Source organism: Vulpes vulpes, chromosome 8, assembly GCF_048418805.1.
Source record: "Vulpes vulpes isolate BD-2025 chromosome 8, VulVul3, whole genome shotgun sequence".
Classification (NCBI taxonomy): Eukaryota; Metazoa; Chordata; class Mammalia; order Carnivora; family Canidae; genus Vulpes; species Vulpes vulpes.
This window is the reverse complement of record NC_132787.1, coordinates 92,316,921-92,336,571: the sequence shown is the minus strand read 5'-3', so window position 1 is coordinate 92,336,571 and position 19,651 is coordinate 92,316,921. Positions and strand designations below refer to the sequence as shown.

At 47.3% G+C, this 19,651-nt stretch overlaps 1 protein-coding gene across 22 annotated transcripts in view; it reads right to left on the bottom strand.

Moving 5' to 3' along the window:
• Positions 1-658: 658 nt before the first annotated feature.
• Positions 659-19,651, bottom strand: part of DTNB (dystrobrevin beta) — a 235,857-nt gene continuing 216,864 nt past the window's right edge. For 6 of the 22 annotated variants that reach the window (XM_072767486.1, XM_072767488.1, XM_072767493.1 and 3 more), the window contains 4 exons: positions 10,229-10,388; positions 9,353-9,442; positions 2,828-2,862; positions 659-995 (listed from right to left, as the gene is read on the bottom strand). In XM_072767486.1, coding sequence (XP_072623587.1) covers positions 2,858-2,862; positions 9,353-9,442; positions 10,229-10,388 — 255 coding nt within the window. In that variant the 3' untranslated portion in view covers positions 659-995; positions 2,828-2,857. Of the gene's footprint in view, positions 996-2,827; positions 2,863-6,517; positions 6,572-9,277; positions 9,443-10,228; positions 10,389-19,651 lie in introns of all 22 variants that reach the window. The other 16 variants (XM_072767500.1, XM_072767491.1, XM_072767503.1 and 13 more) reach the window with 4 other exon arrangements.

Sequence of the window (19,651 nt, the reverse complement as noted above, 5' to 3'; positions counted from 1 at the left end):
GGCCTCCTCAGGCAGTGGGCAGGGGTCTGCAGAGGCGTGGGGCGGGGGGATGAGCGAGCCAGCTGTGGGGCCTCTCACTCATTCCAGTCGCTGCCCTTTATAAATATTTATAGCAGTTCTCCTACTAAAAATAACATCCTGGAGCCCAGGGAGCAGAAAAAAAATAAATGAAAATCACCGGGAATTGGGATTGATTATCATGTGTGCCAGAGCAGAATGGAACCCTGAGAAGGGGAGAGGCGGCGCGAGCACAGCGCCCGGGGGTCAGTGCTCCCTCTGGCGGTCACGGGTCAGTGCTCCCTGCCTGGCTGGCCGCTGGCTCTGCTGCAAAGAATCTTCTGGCTGCTGGAGGAGGAGCCGTCCAGGGCTGCAGTGCAAGCTCTCGGCTCCCCCTTCCCGCCTCGGCTGCAGAGCCTCGGCATCAAACGGGGCGGAAGCCTAACCAGTGTGAGAGAAAGGAAGGAGGCTATTTTTAGCGCTGTGGCCAGGGTGTGAATGTCTGTAAAACTGAGCAAGGCCCGAAGTTGTCTTTGCACGATACGATACGGGGAAGAAAATCTGTCGGTTTTTAAAGGTCAAAGGTAGAAAGGGATCCTGTGCCCCCACCCTGGGGGGCACCCCATGTGCCGGCAAGAACTCCATCAGGGTCACACACACAGGAGATTCGTGCTGTTTCTTTTCTCTTTCCAACCTCCCGGTAAATTCCTGTTGCAGAGATGAGACTCGTGGCCCGAGGGGAGTGATGAAGATGCTAGTTCATGCAGGACTGTGCAAGGGGGAGGCCCACCCGGCGGCGGAGGCAGTGGCAGCGGCAGCATCTGGCGGTCCCTCCCACTTCCCACCGGCTGGGGCTCCCTGCTCCCTGCCAGGTAGTGACGTCTGGCAGCCTGCAAGCCTGGTCCAGGTGTGCAGCAGAAAGATGGACAGGAATGCGCCTCCGGGGGAGGGCCTCGCCTTCCTCGTGTCAACGCCAGCTTGCTGCATGTTCCCTGTGCCTATATAGGACAGACGCGCTGTTATTCAGGGGCGCGTTGGAGAGGGCCTCCGAGCACATGCTGCTAACATCTGCTGGGGACAAGACAATGTCCTGGGGTGGGGCTGCGGGGATGCTTCCCTTTCAACTTGGGAGATGCAAAGAACTGGTAACACACCCCCTTCTAGGGAAAGAGGCAATCTCTTTTCTGGGGTACCTGGAGTTTTTGGAGTTGCTGCTGAGGTCACAGCGTCGGGGAATGTTTCAAGGAAGAGGGAAATGGGCTCACGATGCAAGGTTTGGAATGTGGTGTTTTGGGAAGAAGGGTTGTGACTGGGAAGAAGGACCCTCAACTTGGAGAAGTGCCTACAAACCCTGGGTGGTAGGGAAGGGAGCCTCAGCCTCAGGCCAGAAGACGGCAGAATGGTCTGTGAAACTGAGCCACCTGAGGTGTCCTGCTTTTCCCCTGACCCTTTCTCGTAAGTCCTGACAGGCTCAGAGGAGAGCACCGGGCAGCCCACTCTGAGCCTGCTTCTGGCCCCGAGCTCCCAGGCCATGGGCTTCATTTCCTCATCTGCAGGAGGAAGGTGAGACGGATGGCTCCCACGTGCCTTCTCCTTACCCCTGGTTCCTGTGCTCCCTCTCCGGGGATAGGGACTCTGGCAGGCTTGTGAGGGGCAAGTCAGCTCCTGACTCCCTCCTTGGCTGGGGCATCCCAGCCTGCTATGGGGAAGGGCCTTGCCTGAATGTGCAGTGGGTTCGGGCAGAGCCATGCCCAAGCCCCGGAGGCCTCGAGCTTTCCAGGGGCGTGGGTGCTTCCCAGAGACAGCAGAGAGGAGAAGGGAACCCCCTCAACGGCCTGGGGCCGATGGGAGAGAGGTCATCAGGAAAGGGCTGGGAGGCTGCTCCAGGATTGGATGCCTCAGAAGGGCTTGGGAAAGTTCTTTGTACAGGATAGTGGGGCTGCTGCCCTGGCTCTTCTGCCTGGAAGGTCTGTCACTGAGGAAGATGGCCTGACTTTCACCAGCAAGAAGTTGGGGAGGAGAGGGGAGGCAAGATGGATAAAGACATCTCACCAGACCAAAGACATCTAACCTGGAAAAAAAATGCTTCTTTGGAACAGCTTCGGTTGCCCAATTATTTTCATCCCTTCTTTCTAGAGAGAGGCCCCAAAGCTGTAATATCTTGGAACTAGGGGGAAAGCAGAATTAAGGTCCTCAGATGGAAAGATGTGAAAGACCAAATTCCTACAGCAACGAGCACTGTCCTCTGGGGAATTCTGTGCTCTCCTTAGTTGTTTAGGACGTGAGAGGGTGCGGGTTAGCAGGCCCGATGAGAAGGGGTTTGGGTGGCTTTGTGGAGTGAGGGTGATACTGCATGCCTGAAATTCCATCTGTGGTCAGGCACAGTGGCAGGTCACAGGTCTGGGTGTTGGAACCCAAGGGCAGTGGTTTGGACCCCTGGAGAGAGATGACAGTGGCATGGGCCACCAGGAGCAAGGTGGCAAAGGTGGCCGGACGGCCTCGGCCGCCTGCTCCCGGAGTGTGTTTCAGCTAGCAGCTCCTGGTCTGCCAGCTGCATCCAGACACAGGTCCCGCCCGAGGCCCAGGCCATGCCCCATGTAGAGCAGGATGGTTCCGAGCCCAGGAGAGGGGCTGAGACGGTATGATGGCAGGGCTGGGGCAAAGGGAAAAGGTAGAGCTGGGCTCTTTACAGGAGACCCTTCACTTGAATCCCCATCCCTCAGGATGGCTCTGGCTTGGAGAGTGTGACCAGGGCAAGGGAGGAGGAGAAGGAAGACCTTAGTTGCAAAGGGAAGGGGGCCGTGGGGAGGGCGGAGAACATGGTACTCACCCGCGCTTCTTCTCTGTCCCGGCTCCTCTGCTAACCTGTACAGCACGGACACAAACAACACACGGACGTCACACCCGGGGTCTCCTCACCATTCTGTGTCTTCTCCCAGGGGACTGACTCCCCAGCCCACAGACCCTCATCTGTGCCAGGCTTTTGGACTTGCCTCTCCTCTCTCCCCTCCCCGTATGTTGACTTTTCCTAACCAGTTATGAAACAGGCTGGGAGAGTCATGCTACCTACAACCAGCAACTGCCACAAACATAAAACAGCCAGACAAGGGCAGCCCGGGTGGTTCAGCAGTTGAGTGCCTGCCTTGGGCCCAGGGTGTGATCCTGGAGTCCCCAGATCGAGTCCCATATCCGGCTCCCTACATGGAACCTCCTTCTCTGCCTGTGTCCCTGCCTCTCTCTCTCTCTCTGTCTCTCATGAATAAATAAATAAAATAATAATAATAAAAAAAAAAAAACCACAGCCAGACAAGCATTCTTGGGAGGAGAATAATAGTACTAATGTGAAAATCTAGGGAGCGGTTACATCAGGGGGCATGGCCCATCCCCTGATTCTGAAAGTGACCAAGGTAAGAAGGAATTAAGTGTTGATACAGGCAGTATTTCCTGCCTGCAGGCACATCTGATCGGGAATGCTAAATCACTGCTGCTCGCCCTGAGGTCTCGAACACTGCCTGCACCCTCAAAAGCCTGAGAATTCACAGAGGGCCACTGTTGTCAGTGTACCAGACCTGCACGAGCCTTCTCAGGGCATGCAAGCTGCATTTACAGCTCCCAACACGTGGGTGGCAGGTTCTGGAGAGGCAATTCTAAAGGACAAAGGAGCATAAAATGAGGCTCTGGAGGGGCTGAGATGAAATTCGGGCTCTGAAGTAATATGTTGGTCGATTTCATCTACGCGGTCTTGGTTACAAGCCTCACCACTCCAGGTGAGCAGTGAGGGGATGCGAAGTCAGAGGGCACCCCAGTGGAGCAGAAGCATTCCCTAGGATGCAGCCAGCCAGAGATCCAGGGGCAGGCAGAGAGAGGGCTGCGGTAGGGGCGAACGTGGTGGGGAAGTCCAGCTCGGTCATGAATTCTTCGGAGGGTCCATTTGGCTCTTATGGCTTTTGCACCGAGCAGACTATGTCTGCCTGACAGGGTGCTGACCAAGTTGTGTTTAGGTTAGGTCTGCATGATTTCAACCCCAAAGAAGCAAAGCTCCTCTTTCTCTATGGTTGACAGTTACTGTTCTCTGATGCCTTGGTGACACCAGTTACTGCCATGTTGGTCTACAGTAAAAATTCATGCCCAGACCACGGCAGACAATCAGAAGGTCCATCCATAAAAACACTCACCTTATACCCCAACCCACAGACTGACTCCAGTGCCGCTACAAAAACATATCCTGGGACCCCTATAATGCTGAGAGTCAAACATTTGTTTAAAACCACACTCACGTCTCACCTCGACTCTTAACACTCTTTCCCTCAGGATGGCACCTAAGGCCACAGAAACAGAAACTCAGGTGCCTTCTCAGGGTCTCACAGGGACAGACAGAAAGGCTGCTGTGTGCACTGGAGGAGACATGGGGAGACCTCAAGAGCAAGAGGGCCAGAAAGGAGAGATGCTGGCAGGGAAGATGGGTGCAGACACAGGCCCCCGAGGCCAGGAGGCGGCAGGCAAGGGAAGCCATGCCCGTCCACATGTGAGACACAGCCTGCAGCCAGCCCTGAACTGGGACCAGGGCTGCAGTCCACAGTCAGGGCAAGGCCCCAGGGGTCGGGGCCACCCTCCGTGGGCCGCAAGGAATGCAGGGAGGCTGAGGAGAAGCCATGGGAACAGCTATGGGGAAGGGAGGGTCAATGGGAAGAGAGGCCAAAGCAGCAGCTGTTACGTCTTCAGCCAAGAACATTCCACATGAACGCCGGGATCCGGTTGGGTTGTGTGTGTGCGCGTGTGACTGCAGCACGTGTTTATGGAGTGTAACCTTGTCTCTGTGCCTCTCCTTCCCTCTTCACCCCTTGCATCACAAGCCTCCTGCCTTCTTCCTCGTCCGCTCTCAGCACAGCAAGTTGGTCTCCTCTGCCATTCCCTGTAGCACTGCTAGAGGTCTCCGACGTAGCTGACCCCTACTTCTGACATTCTGGTGACCGTGCCACATACGTCACTCCTCAATTCCTCACAGTTACCGTCCACTGCCTCGCAGGTCTCGCTCTGACTCACTAGACAACTGTGGCACCTGGACTACATTTCTCTCTTCTCTCTGTATCCTCCTCGGCCGCCCCCGAGTCCTGGTGGTGACTCCGAACACCTGCCTGTCTCCCCCATGCTAGCCCCGTGGGCAGGCGGCACTGCAGAGGCTCGGCCCCAGGCACTCCTCCTTTCCCATCGCACCTTCCTTGCCTGCAGCTCCCAAGCAGCTTCTTCCCACCCTTCCTTTTCCCACTTTTTCTAGTCTTTTCCCACTTTCCCTTTTCCCACTTTCCTCGCTTTGCCTAGTCTACTAGCCACTCAGATGACAGCACGGGGGCCGAGTCAGCCGCCCAGCCTGCATCCCGGCTCTGCCAGCTACCACGATCTGTGCAGGTGATGTCACCGCTCTGAGCCCTGTCTCAAATCCTTCCTCGTGGGCTGTGAAATCACACAGAAAGGGTGTGCTCAGTGCAGAGCATGGAGCAGAGGTGGAGAGAGTGGGCATGTCTTCTACAGCCCAGCCTCCTTGGGGCCACTCCCACTCCCAACCTGATGAAGCACTCTCCAGCACATCACGTGGCTTATTTCCCTGTATTTGTTCATTTGCTGATATCCCACTATGTGCCAGGCACTGTTGTGGGTGCTGGGGATACCTCCTGAACAAAAGAGACCAAAATCTCCACCTTGGGGAGCTTATGGTTGGAGGAATCCAGAAAATACACATATTAATATATGATAGAAATAATGGCTAACTCTCAAATGTTATGTGTTCAGCATAACACAGACACATGAAGATTAAGAGTGCGAGGCACGGAGTCAGAAAGACCCAGTTCAAAGAGCCTATTTTCTCATTGGTAAAATAGGGACATCATTATATATCTCTCAGGGTTGGTAAGTATTAATTAGATAATATACGGACATCATTTAGCACAGCTCTTTGTGCATAACAAGTTATTAAGCAGGTTTTATATCCAATAAAACTAGGAAGGCATTACTCTCCTTTGCTGATACCTTTCTTTATTGCTTTTAATTCTTCCATTTAGGTCACAAAACCATTTGGCTATTCTGCCCACAATAATCTCTTCCTTTGCAGAAACCCTTCTTGTATTTATAATCACACACTCGAAGTTTGATGATTAACTTTTCCTGCCACTTCATTTTATCTCCTATTTATTTTGCATATCTCTGTCTTGCCTCCATAACTATATTATAAACTCCTGGAGGCAAAGGGTCATGTTGTGTGCTTTCCTGGTATCTACTTTCTATATCTGAACCATCTCTCATAGAATTGGGAAATGAGGCAGCTTCTGTTGATCACCTGACACCACCACCTCCTTGATGGCCAGTTGGGGAAAGGAGACAGAAGGCACTGTGGGGATCTGAAAGCTCTGGGGAAAGGGCAGCAGGAAGAAAAGCAGAGCTGAAAGGGGGGGGGGGGTTGGTTTCCCTCAGGGGCTAAGTAGCTCTGCCTCCCACTCAAACTAGGGGTCCTGTGAGCTGTCTTTACCTCTGTCTTTCCCATTCTGCTTCTTCTCTTCTTCTTCCTCTGTACCTTCCTCTGCTGTGAAAACAAGTCCAAGGTGGCCCGTGACCCTTCAGCACAGCACAAGCACGGGAGGAAGGTGAAGGGAGTGACTTAGCAGGCTTGGGATGAAACCCTAGCTAAAGGCTTACGGTCACAGGCCTCCAAGGGCGCTGACACTCACCTCATCTGCACCGTGCACGGTGCACACCCTAGCACTTACCCATGAGCTCTGAGCCCCTAGGGGTGGCACAGGCTGAGGTCACCCAGCCTGCTGAAGGCTCTGTGGCCCGCTTCCCTGGTGACTGGGGTGGGGGTGGCTCCCTCATCTCTATGCCTGCTTTCCTTAAGGTGACCACATCTACTAGAGATACACCTAATATCTTGCAGTCAGGTTTAAGAAAGCAACCATCCAAATACGTGGTGAGGAATACCTACATTAACTTCTGTTAAGAGAAAATAACCAAAAACTGGAAATTTTAGCTGACAACAAACTTAAAAGGACTGAATGGCAAAGTGGCTGTGTGTGGAAAAAGTGAATGCCCTCTCAGGTTGCTTTCCCAGGGGCCTCACTCGGGGAGGTCACAGTTCATTGTGCTGTGCAGGGAGCAGATACCCCGTGATAGGGAGAAGTGCTCTCAGCTCCGGGAACTCACTGTGAATTGGGGCCTTGAAACTCTTGGCCACATCCTAGTGCAAGCAACCAAATGGTGAAGTGAAAACCACGTCACATTAAGAATGTAAGAATGGCTGAAGGAATAGTGGACAGTCACCTTCAAGAGGAGAAGGCATAGGGACAGCCATGTTACCAGCCACCAAATACTTAATGGGCTAAATTAAAGGCATAGGAGGGCTAGATTTACTTTGGGTAGCTTCAGAGGGTGGGATGAGGATGAATTGCTTACAGAAAGGCAAATTTTGGCTTCCTGATAAGAACCTCCCCATGATGAGAACTGGTCATGAATGCGCTCACTGGCAATATCCAAACAGAGGACTTTTATATTGGGCAGCAAGCAAGCTGGATTAAATGACTTCTAGGATCTTTTCCAACCTAAGATTCTGTTATTTGTGAAAATGTTTTTAAAAAGATGAGGAGGACAAGCTATGGCTATAAATAGTATGTTTACATGTTATGGAAAATATTTAAAGACAATCTGAGTATCTCACCTCATCCTAACAGAACCCCCAGCAGTGATAGTAAACATGTGAGGGTGCTGGGCAAGCCTCTCCTGTTCACTGAGAAGCTGGCAGCCTCACATGTAAAGGGAGTCTATTCCTGCATTCTGTAAAGATGTGGTGTCACCTGCAGACTTAGTCCACATCTACCTGTGGACTTCAGGGCTTGAGAGAGCAGAGCATCAGAGGTGGCTCTCTGGGTGCTGTGTGTTTAATGGTGTCCAGTTACCTCTCCTCCTAGTGTGATGAGCTCATGAGACATTGATCTTGCCCAAACTCTAGTCGTGAGGCAGTACGTGGATTAATTTCCATGACCTGAAATTCCTTCTAAAAGTAGGATTTCTGGCATCTTTGGGAAACTATATTAGGGAAGGGACTTTCTAATCACCTGTGAAGTCATCTCAAAGGCAGTCACCTCTTCTATTTCTGTGTATTTATGGAGAGGGTGGTGCTTCTGACAAGGGTTGAGAAATGGTACCAGAACAGAGACAGCGTCACCTTCATACTCCCCACACGGGAGAACCAGCATCTTAACTGCCTTGGAAAAACTAACCTAGGCCATGCACTTATTCTAAGTGGATATTGGCAGATATGAGAGGGAAGCCATGGGCCAGCCCCATGACAACACTAAAGGTATATGTTTTGTCCTTTGAAGGTCTGAGGACATACACCTCTCTGCCCTAAGAGCATGGACTGATGGTTTCAGTGGATGTGTTTGAACAGCCCATGGAAAACCTGCTTTATCTTTTTATTTAATAACCTTGTTAATCTACTTTGAGGTATTTAAAAGACTATATTAGCTGAAAAGAAACAAGAGAGCCATATGTAGCACTTAGGAAGGGAACCCATTTGTCTAATTGGGAACATGGGAATCTGACCACTGTAAACAGGTTAGTAAACATCTGGCAGTTACAAAACTAAGAGAGTCATGGGGATTTTTGAAAATATGACGATATGGGAATGGCCTTTTATTTCTTCTCTCTTTCCTCGGTTTTATGTAAGGGGAGCAACAAGGTAAGCATCTCCAGAAAGTCACCAAAAGAGCTAAGTGTGGGAAAGATTGAGGAAGGAGCCACACGTGTGATGGAATAGAGCGGGGTGAAGAGCAACAGGCTCCGGCCACGAACTTCATGTGAAATCAGAGCCTAGTCATGGACAAAAGGAGAGAATAGGGTTTCCAAACTAAATCAAAGAGGAGAGAGCAGAAAGGCAGCTGGGAGAAAGTCCGGAAGCTTTTGTGGCTGATTCGGTTCCAGTCATCCAGGAAAGCTTCAGAACGAGGTGGTCGAGCAGCCCTAGGAAAGAGCGGCTGCAGATGCAGCACTGCTGGAAGACAAGTTAGGTGAGGAAGGGGCTACGTGTATGTGCACAGAGATCTGAATTTCTTTAAACTCTTGACTGTGTTTGTTCTACAAGGAATATCCTTAAGAGAAACATAATGTGTAACTGTGTGCGTGTGGCCCCGTGCGGGACAGAGGCTCTCTGGGTGAGGATGTCCAGCGCGTTCCTAGAAGGCCAAGAGACTGAGTGGTGAGCTGAGGCAGTGCGTGCTGCATGAGGATGTTTTACCAAGTGCTGAGGAAGTGAGGAGGCCATGGGGCTGGAAGGGGAGGCGTGAGGCCGTGCGGGAGCTCTGGGCTTCACCTGAATGGAGCTCCTTCACCAGGGATGACATGGTGTTGGTGATGGAGTCAGCAGCCACCAGCAGGTCATTGCGGAGGTTTCTCCTCGTACCTGAGGACAGTCAGAGCAGATGGCAATGCCAGGTGGGTGGATGTGGAGAAGAGAGCCGAGCGCCCGCCTCAGTCTGCCAGGCCCCGGACCTGGTGCAGGACACCTAGGGGAGAGGCAGCCACAGCACCTCTACCCACTCCTGGGCACGTGAGAGGCACGAGGCACCCAAACCCTCGTTCTCCTCCCTCTTCTTCTCTACCTGAAAATTCTTAGCCACAATCAAGAGAGTTGGATTCCAAAATGAATACGGCTCACAGTTGGCCTGAGGCAGGCTTTTATTCTCCAGCAGCTGCACCATCCTGTTCTTGGTCTCTCCCTCAGCTGCGAAGTCATCCCCCAATTACATAACACAGCTGGTTGTGACAATCCTGTGCTCAACGTGTGTCCAGCAAAGTCCTACTTAGGTTTCTTAGAGTACTTCCTCCTCTAACTTGCTCTAAAGACTTCCCAGGCAAAGCACAACTGTAGGAATTGCTCCATCCACTTCCTCTCTGGAGGAGGCAAAGCCCAAAGGATGAGGCACTTCCCTTAACCTGGGAAAAAGAGGACAGAAGTCCTGGAGGCCTGCTCTTCACACACATATACAGCCTGTAGACCTCCCATTGGGAGATCAGCCCATCTAATGAGAAGGGACCAGCACCTGACTTATTTATACCATATATGAAAATCAGGATCACTTGAAGTTATGCACACAAAAGAAAAGAAACTGGAAAAATCTCAGTCGGAATCGTGTTTATGTTTCCAAACCCCTCTAGCTCTCCATTATATCCTGTTCCCAAATCTCACCTTGTGCAAAGGCCTCCTGCATGTCTCCCCCGACTCCACTCAGGGGGTCCTGTGGACAGTGGGTGGGGGTGGAGCCAGCTGACGTTGAGCGGACGGGCATGGGCATTGGGCGGCCACCTCCATGTGTGGGCGATGTATGTGGTGACCCTGTGGCCTGAGCCTGAGAGAATCAAAGACATAAAACATGTTATCTCAGGTATCTTACCTCTTTGAGGGAGGGGAAAGTGCTTTTTCGCAGTCTATCTAAGCCAGCCGACACAGCTGCGGTTCAGTTGGGCAGTGCTCTGCAGGATCACATTTGAAAGGAAGGAGTCGGGCTGCCTCCAGGACTGCAGAGAGGAAGAAAAGGAAAAAAAAGAAAAGAAAAGAAAGGAAGAGGGGGCAGGGAGAAGGAGAGAGAAAGCCATGAGACTGGACTAAGACTGGGAGGGAAAGTAGAGGCTAGCATGGAGGGAGTGGGCTTGCAGGTAGACAGATTGACAGAGTAGCTGGGTCCAGGTTCGGAGCCAGGTTGGGGCCACACAGTTAGGAAATGATATACAAACATCCTTAATTTTTGTTTGCAAGCACACTTATGTACATTATCTCATTTGACCCTCACAACAACTTGTGAATAGAAAGGGCATACATTTTTGTACCCATATTATGAAAGAAAAACACGATGAAAAGAGTAAGAGCTTTGTGCCAGGCAACATAGCTCATGGAAGTGTGGAAATAACCATCTACTCCAAGGGCAATGACGTATATACTCTGTACCTCTGCAACTCCCAGGCTACATAAACCACGTGCCTGAGTGTGTGTCAGAACTCAGCTGCAGGCTGCTTCCCAGGGGCCAGGTCATTGTACTTGTCAAACGTACACAGTGAGATCTTTTTGGGGCATTCCATGAGGACCAGGTAAGAATGGACACATGTTTAGTGGAAACTGAACTTTACTTGCGAAGGCTCTGGTATAGTTTTGGAGAAAGCAATGGGATAACATTTAAAAATTCTACTTAAAGGGAGCTGCCTGAGATTTGGGCCCTGCTGCTGTTCAGAGCAAGGGAAACTGATTGTGGTATATAGTGGGTTTTTTATGGAAGCAAAACTGGGAAAATATAAGCCAAAGTATGCAAATGAGTTCAGATAAAGAGATTTCTCTCTTGGGGATCTAGCTCAGAAACTCCCCACACAACAGAATCTGCTCCAAACATGCTGACGGCCTATATGCACAAAGCCTTACCTCAATGCTTCAGCCAGTACAGGCACTGCACTAGACAGAAATGGTTTGTTCTCCGTGACTCTTAATTCTGATTTGTGCAAGCGCATGTATGTGTATTTTGAGAAATTTAAAACGGAGAGCTAAAAAGTATAACATGATAAAGCATCCACACTGATAACTGTCCATATTTTGTCAAATTCACTTCAACCTAAGAACATTGCAGATAAGTCTGAAGACCCCTTTGACCACCAGTCCTCTCTAGGCCCAGTCCCTCCTCTCACCCCTTCAGAGTCAATGATTATAAAAATCTTGGGGTGAATTTTTTTTACTTATGTGTACATATATAACTATGAATAATGTATGATATTCATGCTTTTAAATTTTGCATGGATGGTATCAGACCACCCATATCATTTTGCAATTTGCTTTCATCACTTAGCATACTTTCTAAGATCTTCCCATGATACAAATGATAGAAACCTAGGTCCTTATTTCACATTATATACCAAAATTAACCCAAAAGGGATCACACTAAACAAGAACTAACCCATACAGGGACACCTGGGTGATTCAGCAGTTGTGTGTCTGCATTCGGCTCAGTGCGTGATCCCAGAGTCCCTAGATCAAGTCCCACATCGGGCTTCCTGCATGGAGCTTGCTTCTCCCTCTGTCTGTGTCTCTGCCTCTCTTTCTCTGTTGTCTCTCATAAATAAATACATAAAATCTAAAAAAAAAAAAAAAAAAAGAACTAACCCATACAACTTTTAGAAGACAAGATTAGGCAATAGTTTATTTTATTTTTTAAAAGATATTATTTATTTATTCATGAGAGACACACACACACACAGAGAGGCAGACACAGGGAGAAGCAGGCTCCATGAAGGAAGCCCGATGTGGGACTCAATCTGGGGGCTCTGGGACCACGCCCTGAGCCCAAGGCATACGCTCAACCGCTAAGCCCCCTGGGGGGCCCCTAGGCAATAGTTTTTTAGATATAACACGTAAAGCACAAGCTACAAAAGAAAATGTTAAATTGGATTTCATCAAAATTGAAAACTTTTTCAAAATATACCTTTAATGGGGGGGATTGGGTGATGGGCACTGAGGGGGACACTTGACGGGATGAGCACTGGGTGTTTTTCTGTATGTTGGTAAATTGGACACCAATAAAAATTAATTTATTTTAAAAAAATATACCTTTAAGAAGGCAAAAAGACAACTCACAGAACGGGAGCAAATTTTTGCATATCATCTATCTGATCAGGGGCTTATACCTAGAATACAGAAAAACCTCTTGACAATAATAAAATGACAAGTAACCTAATCTAAAAATGGACAAAGGGCCTGAATAGATATTTCTCCAAAGAAGACATACAAATATCCAATAAGCATATGAAAAGATGCTTGACATCATGAACCATTAGGGAGATGCAAATCAAAACCACAATGAAACACCACTTCACACCCACTGGGATGCCTACAATAAAAAAGACAGATAATAACAAGTGTTGACAAGGGTGTGGAGCATGGAACCATGGCTACTGGTGACAGGAATGGAAAACGGTGTATTCCTACTGCTTTAGAAAACAGTCTGGCAGTTCCTCAAAAGATTAAACATTGAGTGCTATATGACCCAGCTATTCTACTCCTATATGTGTATACCCAAGAGAAATGAAAACATGGGGCTACACAAAAATTTGTATACAAGTGTTCACTGCAGCATGATATGTAACAGCTGAAAAGTGGAAACAAGCCAAGTGCCCATCAACTGATGAATGATTTAAATAAAAATGTGGAATATAGTTGACCCTTGAACAACATGGATTTGAACTGCAGAGTCCACTTACATGTGGATTTTTAAAATAAATACAGCACCGCACTATAAATGTATTTTCTTTATGACTTTCTTCAACATTTTCTTTTCTCTAGCTCACTTTATTATAAGAATACATATACATGTAATACAACATACAAAATAGATGTTAACTATTTTACGGATAAGGCTACTGGTCAACTGTAGGCTATTAGTAGTTAAGTTTTGGGGGAGTCAAAAGTTATCCACAGATTTGTGACTGTGCAGGAGGTCAGAACTCCTAATATCCCCCCCCCCCCACCACTGTTCAAGGGTCGACCAAATAGAATTCAGCAAATAAAGGAATGAAGTTAGGATACATGCTATAACATGGAAACCCTGAAGATATTGTAGTAAGAGAAATCAAGCCAGTTACAAAACACCGAATATTATCTGATTGCATTTCCAGGAAATGTCCACAACAGGCAAATCCATAGAGATAGAAAGTAGACTAGTGGTTGCCTCGGGCTGTGGGCCTGGGAGAAATGGGGAGCGAGTGCAAGGGGGTGTGGGATTCTTTCAGAGGGTGATACTGTTCTAAAGTTGATTGTGGTGATAGTTGCACAGTTCTGTGAATAGAGTAAAAACGACTGCATTTTAGGTTTTAAAAGACACTGTGTGAATTATATCTCCATAAAACTATTATCAAAAAGATACCACTAAGAAAAATAAAAAGATAAGTCACAGACTGGGAAAATATATTTGTAAATTATATCTGATAAAAAAAATTGTGGGTCTTTGCAGTGATTTTTTAAAATTTGACACCGAAAGCTAAGGCAACAAAAACAAAAACAAGCAGTACTACATCAAAAGTAAAAAGCTTTTGCACAGTGAGGAAACCATTGAAAAGCAACCTACCAAATGGGACAAAATATTTGTAAATCGTACATATGATAAGGAAGTTAATATCCAAAATAGATAATGAGTTCATACAACCCAACAGCAAAAACAAAAACAATCTAATTAAAAAATGGACAGAGGAACCAAGCATTTTTCCAGAGAAGATGTACAAATGGCCAACATGTATGTGAAAAGGTGCTCAAAATCATGAATCATCAGGGAAATGTAAATCAAAATCACAATGAGATATCACTTCACACCTGTTATCAAAAAGGTGTGGTTATAAAAAAGGTAAGAGATACATATTGCTGGAGACATGGAGAAAAGGAAACTCCTGTGTACTACTGGTGGGAAGGTAAACTGGTGCAGGCACTACAGAAACAACATAAGAAGTTCTTCAAAAGATGAAAAGAAAGTGAAAACAAGATCTAGAAGAAATATCTGCACTCCTATGTTTATTGCTGCATTATGCACAGTAGCTAAGATATGGAAATAATCTAAGTGCCCATCACAGATAAATGGTCAAACAAGATGTGGTGTATTATGTACAATGGAATACTATTCAACCATTAGAAAGAATGTCCTGCTGTTTGCAACAATTATGGATGGACCCTGAGGGCATTATGTTAAGTGAAATAAGCTGGAGAGAAGAAGACAAATACTGCAGTCTCACTTCTATGTGGAAACTAAAGAGTCAAACTCACAGAAACAGTAGAAAAGTAGTTGGGGCTGAGGGTTGAGGAAAATAGGGAGAGGATGGTAAAAGGCTACAAACTTTCAGCTGCAACAGAAATAAGGTCTGAGGATCTGATGTAAAACATGGTGACTATAGTTGAGAACACTACAGTGTATCTGAAATTTGCTGAGAGTAAAATTTCAATGTTCTCACACATATAAAAAGACAAATATGTGAGATTATAGATATATTAATTACCTAGATAGAATCATTTCACCATGTATGTGTAATATTAGGTCACCCCAAAGTACACTTTAAATATCTTACAAATTAATGTGTCAAAAAGTGGAAATGAAAAAAAAAAAAAGAATGAACTAAACAAAAAACAAACTTGTGTCCAGAACACATAAAAAACTCTTGCAGCTGAATATTAAGAAGATAAACAACCCAACTACAAAACAGGTAAAGATTTGAATAGATAGGGCAGCCCCAGTGGCGCAGTGGTTTAGCGCCGCCTGCAGCCCAGGGCGTGATCCTGGATCGAGTCCCACGTCAGGCTCCCTGCATGGAGCCTGCTTCTCCCTCTGCCTGTGTCTCTGCCTCTCTCTCTGTGTGTGTCTCTCATGAATAAATAAAATCTTTAAAAAAAATTAAAAGATTTGAATAGATATTTCATTGAAGAAGATGTACAAATGGGATCATAGTCACATGAAAAATGCTCAACATGAGTTATCAGTAGGGAAATGAAAACTGAAATTACAATGAGATACCACTTATCTACTGAAATAGCTACAATCAAAAAGACTAACAGATATGGAAAAACTGAAAACCTTGTAAACTGCTGATGGGGGGGATCCGTGGATGGCTCAGCAGTTTGGTGTCTGCCTTCGGCCCAGGGCGTGGTCCTGGAGTCCCGAGACTGAGTCCCACATTGGGCTCCCTGTGTGGAGCCTGCTTCTCCTTCTGCCTGTGTCTCTGCCTCTCTCTCTCTCTCTGTTTGTCATAAATAAATAAATAAATATAATATTTAAAAAAAAATAAACTGCTGATGGGACTGTAACATGGTACAACCACTCTGGAAAACAGTTTGGCAGTTTCTTAAAATGGTAAACATAAGCTTACCATATAACCCAGCAACCTGACTCCTACCTGCCCAAGAGAAATGAAAACATATGCCTACCCAAAACTTGTACACAAATGTCCACTGGCTACAGTTTAATAGGCCAAAAGTGGAAATAACCAAAAGTTGATTGGTGGATGAATTAACAGAATGTGGTTTATCCATACAGTGGAATATTATGAAATCTTTTTGCTATTTTTGCTATTGTTTAACTTCACAATATTTCCCACTGACAATTAAACATGTTCTATTTTGTGAAATATTTTATTTCTGCCAGTGCTTATAAAATATTTATTATTATTAATTTTTTTAGGGTATGTGTTTTTTTCCCCAATATCTCAGGAATCCTGTTTTGGTTAGATAACGTTATCATACATTAATCATTGCATTTTGGGGAACCACCTCCACCTTTATCCTATACTCACCATCATTCTCTACTTTTTTGGCCATTTTTAGGGGGAGAGGGGGCAAATAATAAAGTATAAAATTCACTCTGGTTTGGAAAGTGCTTATGAACAGCCAGATCTAGCAGTCCTAGCCTCAATCCAAATGAGACAATGAAGCTAGGAAAGAGTAAGAGAGTCTGTAGAGGGGTGCCTGGGTGGCTTAGTTTGTTAAGTGTCTGCCTTCGGCTCAGGTCATGATCCCGGGGTCCTGGGATTGAGCCCTGCATAGGGCTCTCTACACAGTGGGGAGCCTGCTTCTCCCACTCCCTCCGCCTTCTACTCCGCCTGCTTGTGCTCTCTCTGTCAAATAAATAAAATCTTTAAAAGAAAAAAAAGAATCTGTAGAAAAGCAAGAAAGCGTGACACAGGGCAGCCTGGGTGGCTCAGCGGTTTAAGCGCCCAGGGCATGATCCTGGAGACCTGGGATCGAGTCCCACGTCGGGCTCCCTGCATGGAGCCTGCTTCTCTCTCTCTGTGTGTCTATCATGAATAAATATATAAAAAAAAAAAAAAAGAAAGAAAGAAAGAAAGTGTGATGCAGTGGCATGGCTTTGCAGGAACGTCCTATGAGCCAGTACAATTTGGGACACAGGAGATCACAGAAGTGGTGGACACTGGCAAAGCCAGGACCTTTTTGGGGCCTCCAAGAGCTGAGAGGCACAGACTCAAGATCAATGCCTGGGTTGCTTGGACATCAAGGAAGGACCCCATGCACCCCAGCTCAACATGGTTGAGCAATGGTTTTTCATTGCTGCAGAGGCAATTAGCCTCAAGTTATCTCTCTGTCATGGAAGAGTTAAAGCCTCACTGAGATCATGTGTGCACCTTGGCTGCTAGAGAAGCCGATGAGTTCAGCTGCCTCAGTTGCAGAGTGAGGAGAGAACCAGGCCTGGCCACAAGCAAAGGACATAACAGCCTCAGCATATATCAAGTTGGAGCTGTGGATACTCCTTCCCTGATGCCACAGCGCCCAGCACTAGTTCCCCAAGGCATAGCACCCATCTCTGGGGCGGGAAGGGTGATAAGAATCTGAGATGACTGGCTTCAGAGTTTGCCTGGAAATGCCCAGACTCTGTCCAGCTGAGACAGCAAGAACTCAGGAGGGAAATGAATCCAGTTCAAGATTTCTTTTTTGCTTACCTGAGCATGTGGCTTGTGCAATGCACTCACTTCACTGTGTGACAGTTGTCTGTCATCCCCGCAGAGGGCCGACCCAGCATCAAGCACATGGCAACTATTGAATAAATCTCCCTCAGTGAGATCTGGGCCAAGCACCGCTGCCTGAGGACTGAATGTCAGAGTCGCAAGACCCAAGATAAATGACTAGGTTGCTTTTTAAGAACATGAAACTGAACCTCCGCAAATATTTTAATAGGAAAATTATGATGGGGGATGAGGCCAAAGGGATGCCCGAGGTGGCCAGCCACATGTGGCTGAAGCTCTAGGATCAGGAAATGAAACTACTGCCCACCATCAGCTTGAAAAGAATCAGGCCTTCTTCCTGGGATCAGTGCCCAGGATGTGCTTTCTGAGAAGATGAAGAACAGACTCCAGAAGCTGTCTTTGTTCAGAGCAGTAGAAAGAGAAAGGTGAAGACTGCCAGGAAGGCACAATTTTCCCCAACGGATCTCAAGTACCAGCCCTGGGCTTTAGGGCCACGTTGGATTAAAACAGTGTGAGGATGGAACTGTCCAGAGCTTTCTGTGAATTCTGGCTCCAGCAGAGCAACACTGGTTTGGCATCCTGGTAGGTCAATAAATCACAACCGTCCTGGGAGAGGCACAAACCACAGCCAATCGATATTCACATACTTCAATCAGGCCCAAGGCCACAGCTTCAGGAAAGCCTTCAGACTAGCGTTGGTCTTGGAGGAGGTATACACTGGTGCAAAGATGTCAGTGATGGGTGACAGCTGCTTCAATCTATAGGAGGCCTGCGCTCTCTCTCCCTTGCCTGAAGGCCTATCAGGAGCCCTATGACTGCCCCAGTGTGGTCAGATTAGCTCCTGCTGCTCCTCTAGGCATTTGCTTCATTGTCACCTCCTCTAGGGTCAAATCAAGTGTTCCTGAGATGCTCCCCAGAACTCTGAACAGCATCAACCTCACCTCTCAAATTTTATCTTCCTTACCATTGTGCTTAGCACATGTAAATGCTTAATAAATGTTTGTTAAATGACAATGAGATGTATCAAGTTTCTGATCCCTTTTCTTCTGTAATGGAAAGTGGGAACATAGCCAGAGCAGGCAATAATCTCCAGGGAGCACTAAATCTATCAGTCATCGATAAAGCTTTGTGTGAGATACTTAACTAGATGAGTAAATGCAGTGGGCAGACCTCTGAGGCGGCCTTCAATGACCTTGTCCCCTGTTGTCACACTCCTGTGTAATCCCCTCCCTCGTGAATACATGCTGGGTGCAGCAGTGACTGTTGCTCTGGAGTCATGTGAATGGGATGTCACTTCTGAGATTAGCTTATCAAAGACTGTGACTTATGTCTTGCCCATATACTCTCTTCTTTTTGCTTGTTCAGTCTAATGAAGCCAGTGCCATCTTGTGAGCTGCCCTGTGGAGAGGCCCACATGACAAGAAACCGAAGCAGCTGCCAGCCACCAGTTGAATGATGGACCTCAGTCCAGCAGTCCACGAAGAATTGTGCCAATAACCATGTGAGCTGCTGAGCCTAGAGATACCTGTAGCCTTGTAAGAGACCCTGACCCTCAGCTCGCCCTCAGCTAGACTCTAGGCCCAGAGAAGCTGTGAGGTAATAAATATTTGTTCTACAAAGCCACTGGTTTTCGGGGTAAGTTGTACAACAACAGGTAACTCATATGCTCAGGCTGATCTTCTTCATCCATTACTGGGGCAGTTTCATCTGAAGGACATTTGATTGAGAAGGAATAGAAGGGAGGGTTTTGGAATATGAGAGTCCCAGCCCAGAGGCCCTTGTGAAAGGCCAGAGACCCAGGGAAAGAGGACTGTGGATTAAAATAAAGGTAAGAATATATAATCAAAAAACATTTTACCTGATTAGAGAACATGCCTAAGTTCCTGAGCAAATGAGCTTGTCCTGACGCTGGACAATAATCATAGCTTTGTCAACAATCACAGGCCCTGGAGATGATTTCTCTGCTGTAAATTCAACAACTTGGAAGAGGAGGGAGAGCTGCAGGCTCTGAGATGAAATCCTAGCACTCTCTACCGCTTTGGAGTGGACACGTAAAGAGAGTGTGGTTCAGCGGGAAGGGCATGGCTTGCTTAGAAATTGGGAGACCTGAGATTTTCTTTGGATG